The sequence below is a fragment of the Orycteropus afer genome, unplaced genomic scaffold, assembly GCF_000298275.1.
Source record: "Orycteropus afer afer isolate SDZICR_OR568_19922 unplaced genomic scaffold, OryAfe1.0 scaffold00123, whole genome shotgun sequence".
Taxonomy (NCBI): domain Eukaryota; kingdom Metazoa; phylum Chordata; class Mammalia; order Tubulidentata; family Orycteropodidae; genus Orycteropus; species Orycteropus afer.
The window spans coordinates 6447381-6463921 of NW_006921710.1; the positions used below are offsets into that span (position 1 = coordinate 6447381).

Below are 16541 nucleotides of genomic sequence, written 5' to 3' on the forward strand. Positions count from 1 at the left end.
GCCTGTGCCAATCTGCCCCTTGCCCTACCTACTCTCTCCTGTTCCACGGCAGCAACAGCCAGTGCTTGCCCAGGCCTATACTGTGCTAGTGTTTGCTCCTTTCACCCACCCCCAACAATCCCAGGAGATGGGGGTTACTGTGACCCAGTTTCACGGGTGAGAAACTGAGGCCCAGAGATGTAAGTCACAGGATTACACAGCAAGTCAGAAGTAGGTTAGGCTGGGAAGCCAGCACTGGCCGATGCCACAGCCCTGAAAGTGGTGTTGGATCTGCCTCCTGGGAGAGGAGACAGGGGACCCACTCTCTGTTGCTAGGAAGATCCCTGGGCTCCTGCCAGGCCATGGAGCACTCTCTGCCTTCTGACATCAGCTTGAGACAGGAAGGGGCACTGGCCTGGGAGGACAGACACCTGGATGTCTGTCTCTCTAGTCTCTGATACTCCTTAGCCTCGGTTTCCTCATCTGTGCAGTAGGGACAGTACTAGAATTTACCCCCTAGGTGTGTTGTGAAGATTCAAGTGGAAGATCATGAGGGCTTCCAGCCTCGTAACTAGCACACTCTCAGTAGAACAAGCTGGGGATGTACCTTTTCCTTCTCCCAAGTTCATGGCCCAGAAATCCCTTCTTTTCGTTTGAGCCATGACCACTGGTCTTACCCAGGCCTGTCTGCCAGCTGGGATCCTGCTGCCTTTGTCTCATGGGCTCTGTCCTTTTCCCTTTCAGGGGCCCTGTTCACCCTCACACCATCAGGAAGTTTCACGCAGACCCTCCCTCCACCAAAGCCCATCATTTAGCTGATGGGGGTGGGGAGGAAGCCATGGATGTAGCAGTTAAAAACTCAGGCTCCACAGCTGGGTGAAGTAGGTTCTGATTCTAGGTGACTTAACTGTTGGGGGCCTCAGTTTCCACACTTGTAGAATGGGCACAAAAGTAATGCGATTGACCTGTGAGGGCGGAGGACTGAGCCCTGTGGCTGGAATGTAGCGGGCAATTAGAAGGTATTTGTAATCTGTATTATTTTTTATGGAGGAAGCAAGAACCAGCTCCATCGGACCTTGGACTCCCTCCGTCATAGCCTTGGTTGCCAGCTGGAGGCCAGAATAAATATAAAACAACGCCAGCATCTCTGCAGGTTGACTGGGTACCTCCCACCTGCTTTAGAGAGGAGGTAACTGAGGCTTCAGAGGCAGAAGCAACTTGCCTGCACACGTAGAGCTGGGATTTGAAGCCCCTGGTTTTGCTCCCGCCCCAGCCTGAGCAGCTGCTGACACCCTCTGCAGGTGTTGGGGCTGACTTGCTTGAGGGGAGGTTGCGTTTCCTCATCTTTGTCCTGCTTACAGGGGCATGCACACAAGGGAAGGATGTAGTATGAGAAAAGCATCAGGCTTGGGCTAAGGAACCCGGAAGGGCAAGTAGTAACCCAATCTGTGCCACCTGGGGCAATCCTTCTGCCTGTCTGTGACTCAGTTTCCCTCTCTGTGTCAATGAGTATGGTGGACAAAATTACTGCTGTGTCCCTGCAGGCATGAAAACAAGTGGGCCATGCCTTGGTGGTGGGCACTGAATCTGTGCCAGGCTCTGTGCCAAGCACCGGACCCTGAGCAGTGGGCCCTGCAAGCACCCTTGCTCACAGAGAGGAAACCAAGGCTCAGTGAGTGAGTTCCCTAGACTAAAATCACAAGCGGGCCAAGTGGCCAGCCAGGAGTTGCACTTGGGTTTGAGTGGTCCCAGAACCCACAGCCCTGACTACAAATTCTCCTACCATAGTTGCCAGGCCATCCTTAGGATTGCCCTGAACAGGGGCCTGAGTCCCATACCCTCCCATCCCACTGGCCAGGCCCTCTGATAACTGGTGGAAGCTCCTGGTGGCCCCCAGCCCAGCGGGCTCCATTCCCAGAGCCTTTGGTTTGCTCCCTAGACCTTCCAGGTCCCATGGGCTTATGATCTCCCCACTGCCCCCTGCTGCTGAAGCCAAGAAGGCGACCCAGAGGGGCCGGGACTGGGGAGGCCCCGTCCTCCACCCCCTGCGGAGAGGGTGGGGAGGGTGGGGCTGTGGGAGTTTCACTGGTTTAAAAATACACAGAGGAAGCCAGTGAGAGGGCTTGAGAAAGGGGAAGGGGAGGTGGGGAGGCACCTTATTGATGTCCAGAGCCTCAAGTGGCCACTCGCCAGCTGCCCGGGGGCTCTGCACAGCTTGCCAGGATGACGGAGGGGCCCAGAAAAGCCAGCAAAAAGTTCAGTGAGTACGGGGCTGCGTCCTGTGCCGTCTTCCATTCCTCCGTCTGTCCGTCTGAGCCTCTCACTGCATCTGTTTCTTGTTTTTGTTTCTCTTTCTGTCCATCTCTGTCTCCGGAGCGCTCTGCTTCTGGGTCTCCACGTTGCCATCTCTCCATCACTCTGACCCAGTTTCTCTCCCTCAGCGGTAGGTTTGACACAGTCTCTGTGCTTCTCTTGTCTCTGTGTCTGTGCCCATCTCTGTTTCTGTCTTTCCCCACTCCACCTCTGGGTCTCTCCATCCTTCCTCATCTCTGCCTGGCTCTGGTTCTGTCTAACCTCATGGCTGAGCAGGGGGGGATCTCCCTCCTCCTCTCTCCCTCCCCTCTCCAGCCTGGGTCCACCCTGATCTCAAGTTGGTAGTCACTGGGATGGAGGGGGAGGGGACACGGTGAGATGTTGTCCCAGGTCCCACTCTCACTGAGGCTGGGACCCAGCACTTGGGTGAGGAAAGAGCCCAGAGCTACTGACTAGCCTCCTGGGCCAGGGGCCATACCCACTTTTCCCTCTGCGTCCCCAGCTCAGTCCACTGTGGTCCCAGTGAACTGCCACTGTCTCCAGATACCTTTGATCTGATAGCACCAGGGTGGGAGTTGGGGAAGCGGAATCCAGGGTTATGTGAACATTTCACAGATGGGAATACTGAGGCCCAGAGAGGGCTAGAGACTTGCCTGAGGTCCTATGGGACCACAGAGCTAAGCTAGAGCCTGCACCCCTGGCTCTAGGTCTAGGTTTCCCTCTGTGTACCCCACTACTTCCTTCACCCTGAGTGCCCAGGAGACAAAACAAGTCATGCTGAGGGAGGAGGCAGTTGATGGTTGTCCCATGGGCACAATTGCTGCCCCGTGGTGCAGCTACCAGAGCACAGAGCACCAGCATTTTCTGATAGCATTTCTCAGGGGTCAGATGTGAAGTCCAGGAAGAGATGGGCAGGGCAGCTAAGGATGCTCTAACCCAGGAGTCCGGAGCCTAGTCCCTAGTCTAGGCTCAGTCATGGCCTTACTGTGTGACCCTGGGCAAGTCCCATCCCCTCTCTGGACTTCCTGTTGATGGAAGTGGTTGTGAGGACCTGAGGAGGTAGAAGTTGCCAAGGAAGTGGAAAATGCCAGTATTTCCATTTTGCTCATCTGGGGGCCTTAGGGAACTCAGATGGGGGAGGCTGAGAGGAGGGATAGTCCCACAATTAGGGGTGGAGAAAAGGGAGTTCACACACACCCCTGCGGAAGTGAGGAGATGGTATCACCCAAGCAGAATGTGGGCTCAGCTGACAGGAAGCAAAGAACCGCACAGAGTGGGACCCTAAGGCCTGTGACACCCCTTCACATTTTACCCTCATCCCTGGTGTACAGAGACTCGCTTGAGGCCCCCTCCTCTCCCACATGTGTCCACGCTCACAGATAAGCGCTTCACCTATTGACTGTGTGACCTGGGATAGTTCTGAGCCTCACTGTTCTGAACCTCAATTTTCTCCTATGGAAAATGGAGAAATAAGCTGGGGTCACTGGGTTATGCCGAGGATTCAGTGAGGTGATGCATGCAGCATGCTTGATACACGCAGGGGCATTTGTCCCAATATTGATCACTGTCATCATTATCTTCACTATTTCTTATTGAGGATGGATAGTCTGCACCAGTCATCCTGTTAAGCATGTTACTTACAGGCTTTTCTCCAGTCCTCCCCCAGCCCGTAGGAAGGAACTGGGAACTGTAACTCCCACTTTACTCATGTGGGAGAATGAGACTCAAAGAGGGCAGGTGATTTGCCTAAGGTCACACAGTCCGGATGTAGAGGAGCAGGGATTCAAGCCCAGGGTTGTGTGATTCCAAAGTCATGGTGTTCTACCACCTCCTGGGAGTATAATGATGACTAAAGGGGTGTCAATGAAGACCTCCACCCTCCTTGGGCCCTCAGTAAGTGGTACTAGAAATATTTTTTATTGTTATTGTTATTGCTCCTGGCATTGTTATTTATGTTTTTTCCTTCTCCTCCTCTTACCTCCAGAGTTCTTCAAGTTCAAGGGCCTTGGGAGTCTCTCTAACCTCACCCGGTCCTTCACTCTGCGACGATCCTCAGCCCCCATAAGCATCCAATCCCATCTGGAGCCCGATGCCTTTGAAGTCACACAAGATGACATGGTGACAATTCCTAAGAGCCCTTCGGCCTATGCCCGCTCGAGTGACATGTACAGCCATATGGGTACCATGCCTCGCCCCAGCACCAAGAAGGCTCGAGACCGACAGGACACCCAGGAATCTCGAGAGGTGGATCCCAAGCCCCATCTGATGTCCCGAGTTCTGCCAGATCCCCCGGGCTTGGAGGCAGCCAAGGAGGAAATGGTGCAGGCTGTTGCTCCCTTGGACGACAGCCCAGCAGTGGAGCCCAATCCTTCAGCAGTGGAGCCCAATCCTTCAGCAGTGGAGTTGGGCTCCATAAGAAAGCCTGAGGACCCTAAGGTCGACATGGAAGAGGAGAGAGCTCCCAGGGATGTGCCCTCAGAAAGGTAATTGTCCATCAGGGGCACATGGAGTGGAACCAGCAGGGATGGTATGTCTAGCCTCCTGCTAACATAACCCCAGAGAGGACCCCCAATACACACCTCTGGGTTAAAAAAAAAGATAAAGAAAAAGAAACTTACATGTTAACAAGTGCTTACTATGGATCAAGCTCTGTGCTAAGACTCACTTGTAATTAATTCTTAAAAAAAAACCTCAGTGAGGAGGTACTGTTATCTCCATATGACAGATTCAGAACTGAGACGCAGAGAGGGGAAGTTATCTGCCCTAGGCAGGCTGCACATCTAGCAGATGACAAGGCTAGGATCTGAACTGAGGTCCATCAAACTCCAAGTTATAGACATGTCTCCAGCATGGGCCTCAGTTTTGCTGGCTGGGTCTTACCCTAGTCACTTCATCCCTCCTCTGCCCTGCTCCACCCCATTCCTTTGCCACTCAAGTCACCATATTTAGTTCTCTTGGACAACAGTGCTTCACCTGGTCTAGAAAATTATTGGTCAGCTTAACTTGGTTATAGGGTATATTGGGAGCTCTGGTGGCATAGTGCCTAAGGCACTTGACTGCTAACCAGAAGGCTGGCGGTTCAAACCCACCAGCCACTCCTCGGAAGGAAGGTTGGGCAATCTACTTCCGTAGTGATACCAGCCTCGGAAACCCAAGAAGGGGTCTCTATGAGTCCGGTCTGACTCGATGGCACATAACAACAACAACGACATAGGGTATATTTGTTTCCCAGGGCTGCTGTAATGAAATTCCACAAGGTGGGTGACTTGTAAGAACAGAAATTTATCGTCTCATAGTTCTGGAAGCTAGATTCAAATCAGAGTGTCCGCATGTTGATTCCTTTAAGTGCTCTGGGAGGGACATTGTTCCCTGCCTCTCTCCTGGCTTCTGGTGTTCGTTGACTTGTAGTTACAACGTCACATGGAGTCCTTCTCTATCTTTCTGTCTCTGTGCACCTTCCCCTTTCTGTAAGGACACTCCTCATATTGGATTAGGACCCTACTCTAGTGTGATCTCAGGTTAACCTGACTGATAACATCTTCAAAGACCCTATTTCTAAACAAGATCTCATTCAGAGGGACTAAGGGTCAGGACTTCACAGATCTTTTTGGAGGGACACAATTTACAGAAGTAGATTGCCCAATCTTCCTGCTGAGGACTGGCTGGTGGGTTTGCACCGCCAGCCTTCTGGTTAGCAGTCAAATGCCTTAGGCACTATGCCACCAGAGCTCCCAAGGGCTAGGACTTCAGCATTATCTTTTTGGAAGGACACAACTGAGTCCATAACAGAGAATGAATTGAATTCATGTTAAATATAAATAATGATGATATGACAATAGTTCCCAGTCAGTAAGCATTTTTACTGGGTGTCAAAACAAATGTTATCTTATTGAAACCTCTGTAGGAGTTTCTATTGTTAGCTCCATCTTACAGATGGGAAAATGATGACTCAGCCAAGGTTGAGGAGCTGGGATTTTGGCTGGAATCTGCTTGCCTCCTGCGGCCTCACACTTATCCATCACATCGTACCAACCACCTTCTAAACCTAGGGCCATTTTCTTTGTGCCTTGCCCCAATCAAAGGAATTATTGGATTCTCAACCTGCAGAGCCTTTGACTAAACCATACCAGTCAGAAGTGCCTCCCGAAATAGACAAAACCCAGCTGAGCAAAAGTAACTCTAGGGTAGGTTCTGAGACCTTTCTTCAGTAGCCTTCCCCAGCTTCTGTCTGCTGGACTATGATCTAGACTCTGCCCGGTTCAATGGACAGTGGAACCCTGCAAGGCCGTCCGGTGAAGCCAGTTCAGTCTCTTCCTCTTACTAGCTGCATGACCTTGGACAAATCTGTTCCCCTCTCTGAGCCTCAGTTTCTTCACCTGAGAAGTGGGCATAATGATAGCACTTATTATCTCCTAGGGTTGTGGTGAAGATTCAAAGATAATATACCTCCAAAATCTTAGTACAGTGCCTCTGTTGTTATGTGCCGTCGATTCGGACCCGACTCATAGTGACCCCTCCTTGGGTTTCCGAGGGCGGTATCACCGCTGAAGTAGATTGCCCAACCTTTCCTTCCGAGTGGCTGGTGGGTTTGAACCGCCAGGCTTCTAGTTAACAGTCAAGTGCTTTAGGCACTATGCTACCAGAGCTCCTTAGCACCGTGCCTAGCACATCGAAATGCTCAGTAAACGAGAATGCTTATGATTAATAAAATTAATGCTTTTCCACTATCCCTGGCTGGCCCAGCATCCCTTCTGCCACACCCTCTGAGCTTAGAGGAGTAAGAATTGTGTGTCTAAAAGGAGGGCCTGACGGGACCAAGGGTATCCCAAGGTCTAAGAAGTGATCTGGAAGCCTAGTCTCTCCCACTCAGGAACACGGACAACCTGGCGGGAGGAAGAGGGGCTGCACCGAGGGGCGTGTGTAGGGGGGGCATATCCTATCCCTGAAGTCGCTGCGGACTGTTGGGGAGGAAAGCGCTGGCGCAGGGCGGAGCGAGGCGGAGGCGGGTATGTGTGTATGTGTGTGTTTATGTGTATGTGCGCGCGGGCGTGTGCGCGCTAGGGGGCGTGGCTTCCCAACTCTGGCGCAGACACATGGCTAAAGGGCGGAGCGAGACAGGAGGCGGAGGGGCTTGTTTGGGGCGTGGCTTTCTGTTCTAGAGTTGCGGGCTGTGGAGCGGAAACCAGCAAAGGGTGGAGGGGCGTGCCGGAGGGCGCGGCCTGTAGGTCAGACCCCGCCCCCGGGGTCTTGCTTCACACTCCGCAGCTCTTTGACCAGAGAAAGGTGGGAGCTCCCGGGCTGAGGAGGTCCTTGTGCTGCGGGCAGCGACCGCGCGGGGAAATCATGACTGCAGTGGGCCGAAGATGCCCCGCTCTGGGGCCTCGAGGGTGAGTGACCCGGCTGAGCCAGAGGAGGGTTGGCGGGGACGGCAGTGGTTAGAGAGGGAAATCCGAGCCCCTAGGACAGCTGACAGACCCAGGTACCAGTTTAGCATCAGGGATTTTCTAAACCATATTTCCTTGCATTTAACTCTGTCCCGGCCCTGCCCTGGCGCACATTGGGCATCGGCTCAAATACAATAGCTCTAGGAAACTCAAAAACTCACTGACGTTGAGTCGGATCCGACTCATAGCGACCGGTCCTTGGGTTCCGAGGCGGTATCACCACGGAAGTAGATTGCCCAGTCTTCCTTCAGAGGAGTGGCTGGTGGGTTTGAACCGCCAGGTTTCTGGTTAGCAGTCAAATGCCTTAGACATTACACCACCAGAGGAGGCACTGTTGTAATCATTCCCAATTTACAGATGAGGAAAGAGAGGTTTATATGCCTAGTTTGACACAGCTAATGAGAGTCAGAATCAAGTTTAATTCTGACTTCTGGTCCATGCTCTTAATGATTGGACAACTCTGCGTTCCAGCAGGGTCAGGGCCTCTGAGAAGGTTGGTCTTGAGCAACCTTGAGAATGACAAGCCTAGGACTCAACCCAAGCCTTCCTCCCCTCATGGACATAAGCCATGGTGGTTCTGGAAGTGCCTCTGCCATCAGATCTGGCCTGGAGCTGACTGGAAAGAGTCTGCCTCACTCCTGATCACCCCAAGTGTCCAGGAATCCTGACAGTGGCAGGGTTAGCAGATTAAATTGAGCCCTCTCCTGGTATCCCTGGGCCCAGTGTCTCACCTGCCCACCAGGCCAGGTAAGAGGCCAGGGACTGCCCAACATTTCTTCCAAGTGCCCCTGAACCCTGCATCCTGGAGTCTGGAGAGCTGCCTCATCTTGTCTCAGGGTGGTCCTGCCATGCTCTGGGCCCCAGTTTCCTCAGCATCCCAGATGAATCCAGCTGGGGAAAGAAGGCCTTTGGAGAACTGCTACTGAGCAAGACTGGGGTCCCCTTTCCTGAGGACCCTGAGGGGTCATCCCAGGGGCTACTCAGGGAGCAACCTATGCTGGGGAAGATGATGTCATCTTCCCTTCCCCAAGCACCTGGAGCAGTAGGAAGGAAGGGGAAGAGGTGAAGCTGCAGGAGTTTCCTGGTGCCCTGCTCTCTGTTGAAATCATGAAGGATGAGGAGGAAGAAGGAGGGAGGAGGGGCCAACAACCCAGGGATGAAAAGCCTTTAGCTACCAAAAAGGAAAACACCAGTCTTCTGTAGGGGAATGCTGGGTTCCAGCGAACCACTGGCAGCCTTCACCCTACTCCCTGCCAGTCCATGTGGCAGAGGAGGAAACAGACCCAGAAAAGGGAGGCCCGCAAATTGTCCCTGCCCTACAGGAATCAGCCGGCCAAGGCTCACTCCAGAGATGATTATGATCTTGCTCACAACCGGCCAGCCCTGCCCGAAGTGCACCATCTAACACATGGTCCCTGCCAATTCCTGCGAGATGGGGTCTTTATTCCCTCTGTTTTACCAGTGAGAAAATTGAGGCTTAGACAGGGAAAGGGAATTTCCTGGGGTCACAGAGTGATTAAGTGCCAAAGCCTGACCCACTCCCAAGCCCAAACTCTTAACCACAAGGCTACCTTCCACATGTAAAAATCTCAAAACTTTTTGTCCCATTACTTCAAATGACTCCCCATAACTCCCTAGGTAACAGGAGCCCCATATTTCATTCATTTTAATATTTACTGAGATGCAACTATGGTCCAGACATAGTTCTAGGCTCTGGGGAGACAGCAGTGAACAAGGTAGATAAAACCCCATCTTCATGGAGTCCCCATTCTGGTGTGGAGGAGCCCGTTGGTAAGCAGGGTAAGTGATTATAGAGTCAACTAGAAGAAAAAGGGGCTATGGAGAAAAATTTAAATTAAATAGATGGATAGGCTGTGCAGAGGTATTGGTGGCTGATGGTTGCAATTTAGAAAAGGTAGCAAGGAAAAAAAGTCTCAGGGAGAAAGTGACATTTGGACAAAGGAAGTGTGAACCAGCCTGAGGAACAGCACATACAAAGGCCGTGAGGTGGGAGCATCCTTAGCATGTTTAAGGAACTGCCGAGACCAGAGTGGCTGGGGAGAGCAAAGGGGGTTGGGGTAGGAGGCAAGGCTAGAGAGGAAATGGGTTCAGATAACGTAGGGCCTGGAGGGTCCCAGCGAGGCCCTGGCTTTGGCTCTGAGTGAGACGCGGGCGCTGCTCTGACTTTTATGTTTTGAGGGGGCCTCTTCTTTTAGGAGGATCTGAACACAGTTCTGCTTCACTCAACACGTCTTTCCCAAGTGTCCTTTGCCTTCCACCCGGAGACCCAAGCCCCTCCCAAGGGGCTCTCTAGCTGTTTGGAAACTTGGAGAAGGGGGTACCATCTAGGAGAGCTGCAGGGGACCTCATGTCGCCTCTGCGCCAGCCCTGGTACCAGGCACTGGGAATAGGCCAGGATCCCCCCTCCCCAATTTTCTTCTGGAATGTTGATTCTGATCCAAGAATTCCCAGCTCTCCCCAGAGTCTCATGACCCTCTCGGCCCCAAGGAGTGACGTCAGCTGCTGGGCATCTGGTAGCGATTACCCACCAGGGGAGGGGGCCGTGGTAGGCCCAGCCCGTTCAGCCTCCTCGGGCTCCAGGCAGCTGGTCCTTGTCTTCTGAGGGGGCCCAGCTGCTCCTGGCTCTCATTTCCTGTGGAGACTTTCTCATGAGACCCCTGGATGCCTCGGGCTGTGGGAACTGGGCTGGCTTGAGAAAGATGGACGGCCTTCCCTCCCCAGTTGGAGCACACACACCCCAAACTCCCAGGGACCCTGATTTGTTGAATGCTGGACCTGTGCCCTTCACCTGTGTGGGGTGCAGGCTGGGGAGGAGATAGGTGGGGTATGGCAGGAGCTCAAAGGTCTACTGACTCTCACTGTAAATCTGTAGCAAGTCCCTTCTCCTCTCTGAGCCTCATTTTTCCCATCTGTAAATTGGGGGCAGTAATATACCAACTTCACATGTTGTGTGAGGACTGGATGAGATGTGGTGGGTGGAGCAGTTACCCTGGGCTTAGCCCAAGGAAGGTCCAGTAAATAGGAGCTGCTCAAGCTATTATCGCCAAGTTACAGAAGAGGAAACTGAGGCCTAGTGAGGGGAACTTGCCCAGGGTCACATAGCTTCCTGCTTCTTGGCCGAGGGCTCTCCTCAGAGCTGGAGAGGATCTTTCCTCTGTTCCCTTCCACCTCATTTCCTTTTCCTGACATTGGTTCTGAGCCCTTCGTCTAGTTGAAGTATTATTTTTCTTGGCACTCCCCTCCCTAGCTTCTCCCCATCCCTAGCTAGGAGCAGTTCCCATCTTCCTGGGGAGCCCGCACATGCAAGGTGTGATGTCAGGCCAGCCTGGTTGAGCAGCTGTGTGTACTCTTGGGCAAGTTACGAGCCTCTGTTTTCTCCCCTGTGAAGTGGGGCTTTGAGATCACAGGCATTCAGTAAGCACTCAGTAAGTGCTCTTCCCCCACAGGTGTTGAGCCTCAGCCCCTCTCAGAACTCAGACTCCCCAGCTTTCTGGGAAGAGCTGCCCGGGGCTGCCCTCTCCTCATAAGATTAATGTTATTTCTTGAGCTCCTGCTGGCAAGCTCACTCGAGTCAGGAAGACTGAGGATGTGTAATGGTGGAGAATAGCAAGAATGGTTCCGGGATAATGGTGGCCCATCTTAGAGGGGCTGGGCAGGGCAGGGGCTAAAGCCAAGAAGCTTTCCAGCAAGGAATCCTATTGGGCCCATGGCTGGGAGAGGCGGGACTTTCCACCCCAGCTTTTCTGCCCAGGACCGTCAAGGACTAAGTAACTCAGACAGGCGCCTTGTGCGTCTCTACTGTGAGTGAGCAAAGGTCTGCGTGAAGGAAAGGAAGACCCCCTCAGCCCCCAGGAGGGGCAGGATAGGACTCTTCTTGGGTGGTTGGCTGCGGCAGTGAGGAAAACCCCATACAGGTTAGGGAACCTCTCCTTCTCCTGTGATCTGTATAGCCCTCTGAGGAGACAGTTACAACATGCCCACTTCACAGATGAGAACATTGAGCCTCAGAGAGGGGGCGGCAGGGGAAGCGCAGAGGGAGAGCTGAGCAGCAGGTGGCAGAGCTTTTTAGCACCCTGTTGCCCCTGAGTTGGGGAGGTCTCCCATATGACCAGACCCTGAGGTTCAAGGGACCAAACTGGGAACAGATAGAGGACAGGCAGGCAGCAGGGCTCAACTCTCATGAGGGAAGGACAAGGTGGAACAGCTCTCCCAAACCTCTCTCCTCTAGGATTCCTGGGGGAAGCTCATCCCTTCTTTCTGGGTCAGGATTTAAGCTCAAATTTAAATATGCAATGGGGAGAGAAAGGCTAATGGGCTCTAATTACTGCTTATTAATCCAATTAATTAAGCTAATGTATGCAATAAGTAATACCAGTTATCAGAACAAATCAGTTTAATACAGGCAATTAAAGGGGTTGGTTATTTAAATAATTAATGCAGCTGATTAATGGGATGGTTTTGGCTGTATTGTCAGTATTACTTATTAATTGATTCCACCATTAATATTGGAAAAGAAATGCCTTTTAAGTCTAGAAAATAAAGAATAAATAAATTGACTAATGAGATTGAGTTTTTAAAAATGGATACTTGTATTTCTGGATTTGGTTATCACAATGGAAGGGAGAGTTTTCTGGAAATCTCCAAGCAAGCTGACATCTGAAGGCTGAGTACGAATTACTCTGGCCGTAAGGGAGAGAGGAGATTCCAGGCAGAGGGAACAGCATGTGCAAAGGCTCAGAGGCTGGAGGGAGCAAGACTCTGGAGCAAGTCCAAGAAGGCCAGAAAGCAAGAAAGAGTGAAAAGAGAGAGGCGAGAATGACAACCAGAGGCCCTCACAGGGGGCCAAGGAGAAGAGGACTAGACTTTGTCCTTAGTGCTTCATGGGGCCACTATGGGATTCATTCATTCAAAAACTATTTATTGGGTGCCTATAGTAGGGTCTCGGGAGGAAGACTGGGCAATCTACTTCCATAGAGATACTGCCTCAGAAAACCAAGGAGGGGTCGCTGTGAGTTGGGTCTGACTCGACAGCAGTGAGTTTTGATAGCAGGGCACTAATAGTTTAGCAGTGTTGTTGTTGTTATGTGCCGTTGAGTCAAACCCAACTCATAGCGACCCCTCCTTGGGTTTCTGAGGCAGTATCACTACAGAAGTAGGATTGCCCAACCTTCCTTCCGAGGAGTGGCTGGTGGGTTTGAACTGCCAGCCGTCTGGTTAGCAGGCAAGTGTCTTAGCCACTATGCTACCAGAGTTCAGCAGTAGGACTCCTGAATTTGCTTCTCAGCCAATGAACCTCATGCATACCCACCACCTGTCTGTCAGAGGAGGCTCGGGTGGGCTGCCATGATGCTGAGCAAGTTTCAGCAGAGTTCCTAAACTGAGACAGACTAGAAAGAAAGCCCTGGCTATCTCCTTCCAAAAATCAGCCAGTGAAAACGTCACGGATCCCAACAGTCCAGTCCACAATCATGGGACTGACACAGGATCGGGCAGCATTTCATTCTGTTGTGCATGGAGGTCACCATGAATCGGGGCAAGTCTGTGGTAGCTAACAGCAGTAACGTTGTAGGCCCAGCACTGCTCTAGACACAAGTCCCTGCTCTTGTGGAGCTGATGTTATAGTGACAGGAGATTGTTAATGCATGAGATAAAATACATGACATGTCAAATTAAGTGACAAGGAGAAAAAAATATAGGGAAGGGAGATAAGTGTTAAGAAGGTCACTCTTTCAGATGGGGTGTCCAGGGAATGTCTCAATGGGGACATTTTAGTAAAGACCTGAAGGAAGGGAAGGATATCTGGAGGCAAAATATTCCAGGCAGAGGGAACAGAAGGTGCAAAGGCCCTGAGGTGGAAGAAACAAAGTACAGCCAGAAGTTAAGCTTGACTGGAGCAGCATGCGTGAGGGGAGTGTGGTTGAATGGAGGCAGAAAGTGGTGAGGGGTTAGTTTGTATGGGACTGTGATGAGGGCTTTGGTTCTTACTCTGAGTGCAACTGGGGACCACCCCAGCGGGTTTTGAACAGAGGAAGAATGAGCCTTCATTTTAACAGAACCACTCTGGCTGCTAGGGAGAGAACAGGTTATAGGTACGTGGTTGGAGGCATGGAGGCCACTGATGAGACAGTGGCAACAGTCCAGGTGAATGATGGCAGTGGCTTCTAAGTGGACATGGTCACATTATGTCTTGGAAACCCCAGGGTGAAGCGTTGGTGGCTAGAGTGAGGCTCCAGGTCCTCAGATTTCAAGGCCCAGGCCTCTGTCCTGAGCATCCTCCTTGGCTCTGACCACCCCACCTAGTCTGATCCCTGGGGCAGCCAACCCCTCCCCAAGGCTCTGCTCCTGCCCCTGGAAGCCTGAAGGGAAGTGAACAGGAAGCTGGAGGGAGTACTGGGGCGATCCCAGTGTCCTGGCTGATCTGTTCCCAGCAGCAAGAGGATTTCCGGCCCTAAATGGCCGGAAATGCCGGGATGGGACACCTCACCCGGGAAGAATGGGTGGAGATGGGCAGGGGGAGGGGTCCCCACACCACCTCATCTCCATTGGTCCTGTATAAAAGGACCCTGAATGGCTTTGGAAGCCTGCGTCAGCTAAGCTGCAACTTGAGGTACTGTGGTTAGAGGTCAGGAAGGACTTTCCTGGAGTGAAGATTAGTAGCAATGGCCCTAAAATGTCAGCACAGGGAAGGATGTCAGATAGCTTCTCCATAAGGAGCCCCTGGCCTCAGGAGTTATGGAGATCCCTGGGGGGAATTCTGCCCTAAGAATACACCTCTTACCCACCATTTTTTTTTCTTTTTTTTCACTCTCTCCCCTCACCTCTCACCACTGGTAACCAACAAAGAAAATTTTCTTCCATATGTAAACCTTTCCTTGACTTTTTACAATAACAGACTAATACAATATTTGTCCTTCTGTGATTGACTTATTTCACTCAGCATAATGTCCTTCAAGTTCATTCACATTTTGTGGTGTTTTCCAGATTCTACGTTATTCTTTAGGGTTGCATAGTATTCCATTGTTACCCACCATTTTTCATTTTTATTTTTTAGCTCAACCATTTTTGTTTTAAATATTGGACTTCTGTGTTTGAGGAAGCAATTGCCCAGTGTTTGAGCTCTCCTCCCCCCATTTTCCAGATAGGAAAACTATAGCCTGTCCTGGCCAGAGAACTGGGACCCAGTGTGGACAGAATTACTGATAATGATGGTGGTTAACATCGTTTGAGTGTTTACTATTTATGCATTCATTTCAGCAATATTTATTGAGTTCCTATGATATGCCAGGCACTGTCCTGGAGGGTACATATTTGATGGTGAATGAGACATAATCTTATGGAGGCATCAGATAATTACCAATGAATGAATAGATGTGAAGTGATAATTTCAGGTAAAGGTAAGAGCTGTAAGGAAAATAAAGCAGGGTTGGGGACAGGGAGTGAAGGGGATATGGCTGTTATAGGTAGAGTGGTCAGAGAAAGCTTCTGTGAAGAGATGAAATTAAGCAGAACCTGGCATGAAGTGGGAAGAGGGAATGAGATACATGATGATCGGGGGGACAAGCATTACAGGCAGAGGGAACAGTGAGTGCAAAGGTCCTGTGGCAGGAGTAAGCTTATCAAGGAAACCATTGTGTCTTGGGCAGAATGAAGGAGGCCTGTTGGACAGTTTATGAAGCAGGCAGTCAGACACCAGATTACACAGGACCTTTTAGGTTGGGAACATATGACCTGGTTTATGCCTGTTTTTGTGGTGTAATAATGATACCCCACTCACTCTTCAGGGAAGAGTAATTCTGGTTGAGATGGTAAATTACATGGTCAGTCATTTATGGAAAGGAGTTTAGATTTTGTTCTTAGAGGGATGGAAGCCGTTGAAAGGTTGGGTATGTGTGCCATGATCTAGTTAGGTTTTAGTCTCAAGGGCAGTCTGGCAGCAGTGAATAAGCAGATGTGAAGCTGGCTATGGGGAGTGAGAGCAGGCAGGGAGCCTGCAGAGAAGGGAGAGATGAGATGGCCCAGACCAGGGCTGGAGCTGATTACATGGAAAGGAGTGATCAGGGTCTATTTTGAAAGCAGAGCAGAAGGACTTCCTGATGAATTGGGTGTAGAATGTGAGAGAAATAGAGGAGGAACAGATGACCGCAGGTTTTTGGCCTGAGCAACAGGAAGGATGAAGCTGACATCAGCTGGGATGGGGGAGATAGCATGGAGCAGGGACACGGGGTGGGCAAGATCAACAGTTTTGCTTTCGATGAGACAAGTTGAGGTGCCTTCAGACGTCCAAGGGGAGATATCAAGGGAGCAGTTGGATTTGAGTCTGGTGTTGAAGGGGCAGGTTCAGGCGGTATGAGAGTCAATGGTGTTTAAGGCCACGGATGGGGTGAAGTGTCTCACAGTAGCCCTCATGGACGAGAATATTTGTTTGGCACTCTGGGAGAACAAACAAGGTGGCCAGCAGCGGCTACCCCTCGGCCTCCCCAGGCTCCATTCCATTCCTCCTGAAGGCAGAGGGGATCAGTTTCCCAGCCTCTCATAGCAGCCGGCTCAGCAATGCACAGGGAGTGCTAAATCCCAGCCTGGAGCCCAAAGTTGATAGTCAGGGAGCAGGAAGGGTGGAGGAAAATCTGGAGAGCAATGGAGTCCTGAAGCCAGGTGAGGAAAGTGATTCAGGAAGTAGGCACCATGTTAAACATGTGATATTCATTGATTCCCTGAGTCTTTGCAATAACCCAATGAGACTTATTACTGATTTACAGATGAGGAGACCTAGGCTTAGAAAGGTGA

At 51.3% G+C, this 16541-nt stretch overlaps 1 protein-coding gene across 1 annotated transcript in view; it reads left to right on the forward strand.

The window, feature by feature from the left end:
• Window positions 1-2202: 2202 nt before the first annotated feature.
• Window positions 2203-16541, forward strand: part of SH2D3C (SH2 domain containing 3C) — a 33618-nt gene continuing 19279 nt past the window's right edge. Inside the window, exons 1-2 of the mRNA XM_007944307.2 lie at window positions 2203-2239; window positions 4277-4775. Coding sequence (XP_007942498.1) covers window positions 2203-2239; window positions 4277-4775 — 536 coding nt within the window. The remainder of the gene's footprint in view (window positions 2240-4276; window positions 4776-16541) is intronic.